Raw genomic sequence first — 9,288 nt, 5'->3', positions numbered from 1 at the left:
AAAAATGTTTTGCAAGTTATGGATCATTTCTCCACTCTGAGGATTTGGCAAAAGCCTTTTTCATATATTAAAAAACAACACTTACGGGGCAATGTTTATTGTAAGAAAAACATTTTTTTCTATGAATCGACATACTTTAAGCATTGTTGACGCTATTTCCATTTGAATGAGGAAATAGCGTCAATGACTTTATTTCCAAATTTTTGTTGACTTTATTTCGCTTTTGAAAAGGTAATAATGTCAATTGACTTTATTTCGCACCAGGGTGGGAAATAAAGTCAATTGACCTTATTTCCATTGACCTTATTACCTGTCACCAAATTGTTGAATATAATTAGTTTTTTTGCATAATTTGGGCCACTAGACAAGAATATGATCTCCTTTATTTTTCCAAAAATAGCGTAACTCAGAAAAAACATAGGTAACATATTTTTCGACGAAAGCGTTTATTACAGTTAAATTAGGGTCGAATACTGGTAATCTAATGATTTTTTTCCGCAGTAGACAATTCTTTTCAATACTACAACAATACTACTTTTTTATACACCTACTACAACAACAAGAAAGTTATAACACATCAAACCCTTTAACTCCAATATCTCAGAAAGCAGTTTTAATAGAAGCGGCCTCTTTGCATCTCACTCCTCAATTATTGGAGATAAAACAAAGACAAGTTGATTTTTCTATGTAGTTTTTTAACATTTTAAACAAACACATTTTTTGCTAATATTTACATTCGTAAGCTATTTTATTCTGGGGTCCCACATACGTATACAAGTACTAGGTGGCTGTGTGAAAATTACGTTAGCATTTCTTAGTGGTGGTCAAACCCCAGGAAGGTTTTGCTCCCTCGCATCGCAATGTTTTCTACACAGGGTTAAAGTTCCCTCTTCATGGTAAACATTCGTATTATTTTTCATTACATTCGGTTCTCCTTAGAAAAATTTGGCGCTTCATATTTTAGTGGAAATTTTAACCATCTATAAGCCATTTTTTTAAACAGTGGGTCAAAAAGGCCCATTCTGGTTCGAGTTGATGGGTTAAACTTTTGGAAAAAAAGTAGACCAACCTTGTTTTCAATATGCAATCCGCAAAAAATCGTAAGAACTCCATAATTTAACATAATGGTTGATATTATTGCAAAAATGTATTGAGAGCGACATAAATTACCCCAATAACTAAACTTTAAAAATTTTTTTATTTCTTTAAATTTAAATAGTACATACGGATCTGTAGAGAACATAGAGATCCGTATGTGTATGTATGTATATACCTCAGTCCTTCTTCTGTTCGCCCATCAATCAGCGCCAGACACTCAACATTTTAATTCAAGTAGGAAGTAACAATATTTAAATTTAAAACTAATTCAATAACGAAATAAATAGAATTATAATAATAGAATAATTGGCATGGCGAATGCCTAACGCTGTCGAGTTGAAATGATAAGATTAGTAGCCCCATGGTTCTTTGAAATCTACCTTATGAGCAGTAGCGCCAGCGTTTCCAGACGCGCCGGCGTCGCCGCCGCCGCCGCCGAATATTTTTGAAGTTGACCACGCCGCCGCCGGAAACCCCCTCCGGAGCAAACCTCTAGTACACACCCTGCAAACAAATTTATAGCAAAGCGCTAGTTCCGAACTAAATATTTCAGAACTATCTCTGAACTAGTGCAAAACGGCTACAGAGCGGGACAGTTGAAACTTGCGATGTATGTGTACAAATTCTTTGTATGTGTGCAAATTCTCACTTCTCGTACAATATGAAAGTAGCTCGGCGAGAAGACCTCCGACTCAAGCATCATTGGTTCAAATCGCGGTGGAGGCAGTTGTGAGTTTTCAGATTTAATGAATTTAAATTGTTGCGTGCCTCTGACAATAATTTTTATTTTTTTATTTTTATAAAATACTAGCTTTTACCCGCGGGTTTCACCCCACGCCAGAAGGAATTAAAGGGGTCATGTGACTTGTGGTTTCGAAGTTATGGCTGATAAAAAATTCCAAGCCTATGTTAAGTGCTACGCCCCCTTTTACAAACTCTTTTATATATACCTTACTATAAGCATCTACCATAGATAAGTCTGCATACCAAATGTTATGTTTATGTGACTTATGGTTCCCAAGTTATAACTGGTAAAATATTCCACGCCTTTCTGATTTGCTGCCCTCTTTCACAGCCCCATTTATGTATATAACTTACTATAAGCACCTACCAGAGATATGTCTGCATACCAAATTTCAAGTTCATGTGACTTACGTTTCCGAAGTTAGAGCTGATTAAATAATTCACGCCTAAGGGAGGTTCCATGCCCCCTTTTCCAATACCGCCAATTTTTTCCCATTAGTATGGAATTAATTTTATTTATCTCGACAGCAAGGTCCAATGCTCTACCACAAATATTTCAAGAGATATACAACATGAAAATTTTAGTTAGTTAGGAGGTGCCACGCCCTCTTTTCCAGTACTACCCATTTTTCTCTATGCCTATAACCTTCCCGGGGTAAAAGCAAATAAGTGTGCAAAGTTTCGTGCGATTCCGTGCCGCGGTTCAGAAGTTATAAGGTAATAAACAAACAGATATTCACATTTATATATATAGATGTAACAAACATGGAATCTGTGAAGGAAAAGATAAAACGGTAAAAATATCCAAAAATCGAATCTTAAAAAAGTTATCTTATAAAAAAACTGTCCGAAGCGAAACTGGTTAAAAACTAGTTGCAAAGTAATGCACTGGGCGACAATTGCCACCGCCAATGACATCGCCATGTAAAACTGGTCAGTTGAAAGCATTGCTTGGGTATTGAGCTAGAACTAGTACTGTCGGCAAAAGGTCTAGTTCTACGCTAGTTCTGAGCTAGTCAGATTTTCTGCAGGGCACGTATGGGTGTTTGTTTAATTGCTTTCTTCAACATATTCGATCGTGAGATACATTTGCCGTTTGAACTAACTTGATTCACTTAATTCTAATTTATTACATTTTTAGTTGGACTTTAACTTAATCTAACTTCAGTGTAACGTAATTTGATTCAATTTTATTTTAATTTATTCTATTTTTATTTTATTTAAATTTTATTTAAATTTAAATTTTATTTTAATTTATTTTATTTTTGATTTATTTAAATTTATTTAAATTTAATTTGAATTTATTTTTAAATCAATTATAATTGAACTCTTTATTTAAGTTCATTAATTCAAATATGTATGTAGTTAATATCAAACTCTCTTTAATCACCCAATTTTTGAAATAACTTTTGCTTCGATTTCGACCAGTCTTACATAGGTATGTATGTATGTATGTATTTTTTACACAAAAAAAAATTATTTAAATCGCCGTCGATCTTCGTTTAACTGTGATTTAAGTTATATAATGAACTTCTTTGCTAGTTAGACAACGGGCCAGCAAAATCTGTTATTCGTGTGGACTCACCTCTTTGCGGCAGGTCTCAATCCCATTATATAAGGGAAAAAAAATTTTCCGTTGTAACGGACGCTTCTATCCCTGTTTTTTTTCTAAAGCAGCTGTTTATTCACAAAACGGTTTTCAATTCCATAAACTATCTACCCGCGACACACTTCTAGCTGATTCGAAGTCACTTTCTTTTCGGACATTAGCCTGTCTTTAGCTTAGCGATCGTGCGCTCAATTTACCTGTGAAGTGCTAAAATTTCCCTTCTAAGCTGAACTTTCACTCAATCCTAAACGCACATTTACGTATTCTTTTGTATCCCGGACATGCACACATTTACACTTACATTAACATTCAAACACAAATAATTACACTCTTATCGAATAGGTTGTGTTGCGACGAAGGAACAAGTGTAAAACTAGGGATGTGAAAGTGCTTGTTGTTATTTGATGCAACTAGTAGATGCTGGCGTTAAGCTGACAGGCCAATACAACAATTGTGAGGGGGTATTAAAAATTCTAAGTATGCATATTTTTTGTGCTTCAATAGATCTATAACCTTAGCAGTCTCACAGTGTTATAATCCCAACGAAATCCTTGACGGTGGTACCGGGAGGGGAACCTTTCATGACGGTTTGGGTTAAAGTCTCACACTGACGGGGTTAGGCTTTCGATGCTTCCTCCTCGTAGAATAAACTTGCGCAGTAAAAAGTTAACTATGTTTATGTGTTCTTGTACAACATACCTCTATTGGGTACAATAATTTTAAGCTATAATAAATTTTTTTTTAGTAAGTTATTGGTTTTGAAAATTTTTTTTTCTATAGGAGGGCCCCCCTAACTTTCGTTCTGGGAAAGCCCACGCCAGCGTCTCTTGTGATATTTTATAGCGTTTTCTTTTCTCGGAAAAATTCTACACTTATTCTGCACTGCGAAATATCTGTCAAGATTTTATGTTCTTTTCTTAAAATTAGGCAACATACTAAAGGGGTATCGCATTCTTTTGTGAAAATTGTTACATTCTGGCAGCGCAGAAGTGTTCCACTTTCTACCCTCTATAAAATGATGGTGTGGCAATGTCACACCGCAAAACAGCTGAAAAAATTTTAAGCCGAAAAAACGATGAAATGGAAGCAGTAATTGGATTTAGTGAATTATTGGACTAATTGCTAGGCAAGGCAAGGTATTCCTCTAGCAGATGGTATGTAAATAGGAGCTACAAGGGAGGCAGACTGCAATCTACAGCGGAGACTCATATGCTTTCTTTTTTGTGATAAGATGCAAGAAATACACCATAATATCTACGAATTTATTACAAAGGTTTCATTGATTACACGTATTTTAGGTTTAGCGTTAACAAAACGACGTTCAGAGAAGTAGCAAACCTTGGCGTGACGCTGTCGAACATTCATATCACCTTCAATAAAGTTTTGAGTTTCTTAGTGGAAGCTGTGGCGCTGGAGTCAATAAGATTTCCAAAGGAAGATGTTGAGAAAGAAGCTATTGCGAGGGAATTTGAAAAGGTTTGTATTAAAACTTAAAAGTTGGTTATTAAAGCACTTTTAAAAAAATGTTCTTTATTACGTTAATAGATTGCTGGGTTCCCAAACGTTTTGGGCTGCATAGATGGTAGCTACATTTCCATTAGAAAGCCTAAGAATAAAATACGTTCAACCTACACAAATAGACATGATTGTGCACCAATAACGTTGCAAGGAATTTGCGATGCAAAGCTACGTTTTCTGGACGTACAGTGGCTCACAGCTTATTTTATGCAATGCATATTTGCAACTTCAAAGCATTATATCTAAGTAACTATAAGGAATATAAAAAATAAATTGGTACTAATAGAAGGAGCAGGTATTCTTGTTTAACAAAAGGACTTCATTTATTTAAAAAAACTTATATTTACATAACTTAAAAATTCGAAAACAAAAAATATTGCATCTATTCTAGTCACAGCTTATTTTATGCAGGAACTTGAAATTTTGTAACTTATGTAGGTACATTTTTTTCAGTTTTTCTAATATTTTGTATGATATCCTTTATTGTCTGCAATAGATTTAAGGCGGCTTGGTATTGATGCTATTAATTTTTTAGTGATATCAGGCGAAATATTCTCCCATTCCGTTTTAAGAGCCTCTTTAAGGTCGTTTTTGTTAGAAATTTTATGTTTTCGGATATTATTTTCCAATATATACCATACATTTTCGATAACATTGATGTCTGGCGACTGTGCTGGCGGTGTCATCAGATGGGGACAATTGTATATCAGCCAGGTTTGCACAATATCCGATTTGTGCTTCGGACGTTATCCTGATAAATTCGAAAATGTGATCTTATGCCCAGATCCTCGGCACTCTGCAACAGATTATCCTTCAAAATCTGAAGGTACGTAATTTTGTTCATTGTTGTTTCAATAAAGGCCAACTTCCCTGTACCAGTAGCTGACATGCAGGCCCAAACCATGACGCTGATACCGCCCTGTTTGATCGTTGGCCTCAAGTTTTCTTTATTTAGCTCCGTATTCGGTTTTCGCCAAACATAGGACATACCATCCGAGCCGAAGGTATTAAATTTCGATTCATCCGCAAAGATAACGGAATTCCGGTGCTCTGGCGACTTGGAAACATGTGCTTGGGCGAAGCTGAGTCTGCATTGCCTGTTTTTTGGGCTGATGAAAGGCTTTTGGCGTGATACTCGGCCACGAAAATCCTGTTTGCGCAGTATACGGCGAACAGTTTCCACACTACATTGTTTCCCAAGGTCAGCTTGAACTTCAGAAGCCAATTTCGGTGCGGATAGTCTGGGATTGGCCTTTACCTTTCGCACAATATATCGCTCATCAGTGTCACTGAAAATTTTGTTTGGTGCTTCTCTACCTTTACTATGCACACGATTCTCATGAACGAAGCGCTCTATAATTTTTTGTACTGAAGGGGCTTTAATATTTACTATTTTTCGCTGCGAGCGGCCGTTTTTAAAATGGTGAATAACCAATTCTCGTTTCTCTACCGTCGTTCGCAGACCCATTTTCAATAATCACAGAAGTAGACACTTCAAGCGACAAAATCAAAGTAAAACGTAACACAGTCAAATTACAAAAATGCAGCAAAAGCACAGAAAAAGAAATTACAGTTAGAATGCGCAAATATTCTGTACCGCTACCAGTGTTGCCACGAACACATTTTTTTCCCTAAGAAAATTTCCTACCAAGAGCAACCAAATCCTACCAAAAATTGTTGAAGTTTTTAAATGGTTTCTGCATTTATGATACGTGGGCAGCCACATAGAATATGCTCTGGGGCTTCCTCCACCAGCTCACAAAAGGCTATGGACCATGCAAGCGCATTTAAGCTCCAGGCTTTGGAGACAGTCAGCCCTTTCGATGCCTTCAAACCCTTCATGTCCCGGAATGTGGGCCTCCAAGTGGTTCAAGATAAATTTACTGCTGTCCAAGGGCTTGAGGCCGTTTTAAAAGAGTCTAAGGCCTTTGACATGCCTGACTATCCGATATTATATTTATATATTTAGTTAATTTATTTATTTCTAGTCGTCCACTTTTGATCCGTCGGTATACCATACTTGGGACCCTTCGTCAATCACAGTTGTTACCACTTCTCAGCAGTCCTTTTCAGGAATTCTGACTTTGTAGGGTTTGTAGAAGGATAACTCGGGATTATACTGGAATACCTTTAGAACCTGCCTTTAGAATGACCCAGACCTCCAGCTTTCTTGCTGATTATATGGGACAGTCGTAGGGTGCTCCAGCAGTCCTCTTTTTCAAACAGATTGGGCAAAGGAGGAATGCCTGTAATGACATAAAAGGCATCCGTTGGACAGGTGCCAATATCTCCTGTGATGGCCACTCGGACTAGTCGGCGCAGCTTGCTCAAGGTGGTACCCGCCTTTACTTGCTTAGCTTTTGGCCATCAGTCCAGTGCCACATATGTGACAACGGGCCTTACTACCGTATTGAAAGACCAATAGGTTAGTTTTGGTGATATTCTCCAAGTCTTACCGTCTTACCATGAAGTCTCTGTCAGGTGGACAAGGGTGGACTTCAGTGAGTTTATTGACAAGCCCTTTTATATTTTTCGCGAATAACTATTATTGTCGCGGAACCTACCAAAATCCAACCTAGCCTACCAACCTACCAAATGGAAAAAAACCTACCAGTTTTGGTAGGAAAAGCCCATGTTTGGCAACACTGACCGCTACACAAAGAAGTGAGTGCATAAAATAAGCTGTGGCTAGTGAATAAGTAGTATTTTTTGTTTTCTTTTTATTAAATTGTTTATACATATATTTTTACAATAAGTGAAGCCTTTTTGTAAGACAAGAGAACTTACTCTTTTAAATGAAACCAAAATAGTTTTTTTAAATAATTGTTAATTTTGAAGTTACAGAGCTCTAAACTTTAAAGTATGACCTGCATAAAATAAGCTGTGAGCCACTGTATATACAGGCATTCCTAGCAAAGTTCATGATTCGCGGGTTTTAAAATTATCTTTTATTGGAAAGGTGCTTCCAAGCTCCTAAATACCATTTGCTAGGCGACGCTGCGTATCCCCTTCGTGAATATTTACTAACTCCATTTCGGGATTATGGAAGTTTGAGCGAATCGGAAGAACTATTCAACCTGAAATTTTGCCAAACGCGAGTGAAAATTGAAAACGCATTGCGTCTCGATTTTCATAATGTGGAAGCCATGGCCAAATTTATTGTAGCTTGTTGTGCTCTTCATAACATTTGTATAGACAGAAATGATTGCTGTGAAATTGAAACCAGCTATATCGAAACTGAAAGCGGTCATATTGAAGGCGGTGATAGAAGAGACCTCTTACTAACGCAGCTGGGACAACTGAAGCGAAATGAAATCAAAAACCATTTCTATAATTTCAGACATTAATTGCAGTTTCACTGCCTTTTTATTAGAAAAGAACTGAAATAAAAATATTAATTAATTCAATCTTTTGTTTAACAAAACTAGAAATTCACTCATCGTAGTAGGTTATATTTTTTAATAAAAATATGTGAGCATTTACAGTTGTACAAAAAGTAATAGAATTGCTATATTTTGACCAGTTTTGACCAAAATGTATTCAACAAAGTGTGATTGATTTTGACATTGCTCTCATAAGAAACAGGCTATAATGTCAAACTGAAATGAATTCTTAACCCATTTGAAATATTTTTTTTTAAATTTGAATTTGTTTAAAAACAAGTTACACACAAATTTTTCAAGCAACAAATTTTCTTAATACACGTGAAATTTTTAAGAGATAAACCGCCGAGGAGAGCAAGTAAGTACATTTAAAGTTGGGTAATAAGTAAATACGTTCGACTTTTCTTAAATATTTTATGTAAGGAAACCAAGATGAAACGGGGCAAAACATTTGAACGGTGCGCTGTATGCAATAAAAGTCAGGACACGAAAATAGTGCGATGTTTTAAACCACCTAGTTGCGAATTAAGACGGCAGCGATGGGAAGAAAGCTGTGGTGTTGTACTACGTGATTCATCTCCCGTTTCATTAGTTGTCCGTCCGAATCAAGAACTTTCAAAAGAGCTCGTTTATACCCAGGCGCAGTCCCAATCTTCTTCTTCTTTTTTGGCGCTGTAACCGCCTAAGCGATTTTGGCCGAGTTCAGCAAAGCACGCCAGTCGTTTCTCCTCTGTGCCAACTGACGCCAATTGGAAACGCCAAGTGAAGCCAAGTCCTTCTCCACCTGATCTTTCCATCGCAGTGGGGGCCTCCCTCTTCCTCTGCTACCACCAGCGGGTTCCGAGTTGAATACTTTCAGAGCTGGAGCGTCGGTGTCCATTCGAACGACATGACCAAGCCAGCGGAGCCGCTGTATTTTAATTCGCTGCACTATGT

General features: G+C 36.9%; 1 protein-coding gene across 1 annotated transcript in view; it reads left to right on the top strand.

The window, feature by feature from the left end:
* LOC108360975 (putative nuclease HARBI1) overlaps window positions 1-5,281 on the top strand; it is a 7,383-nt gene extending 2,102 nt beyond the window's left edge. Inside the window, exons 2-4 of the mRNA XM_017613484.1 lie at window positions 4,578-4,676; window positions 4,749-4,927; window positions 4,997-5,281. Of these exons, the coding sequence (XP_017468973.1) occupies window positions 4,578-4,676; window positions 4,749-4,927; window positions 4,997-5,215 (497 nt within the window). The 3' untranslated portion in view covers window positions 5,216-5,281. The remainder of the gene's footprint in view (window positions 1-4,577; window positions 4,677-4,748; window positions 4,928-4,996) is intronic.
* The last annotated feature ends 4,007 nt before the right edge of the window (window positions 5,282-9,288 follow it).

This window comes from Rhagoletis zephyria, unplaced genomic scaffold (genome assembly GCF_001687245.7).
Source record: "Rhagoletis zephyria isolate East Lansing unplaced genomic scaffold, Rhagoletis_zephyria_1.1 Rzeph_scaffold_00670, whole genome shotgun sequence".
Classification (NCBI taxonomy): Eukaryota; Metazoa; Arthropoda; class Insecta; order Diptera; family Tephritidae; genus Rhagoletis; species Rhagoletis zephyria.
Note: the sequence above shows the minus strand (reverse complement) of the source record. Positions and strands in the feature narration are given on the sequence as shown.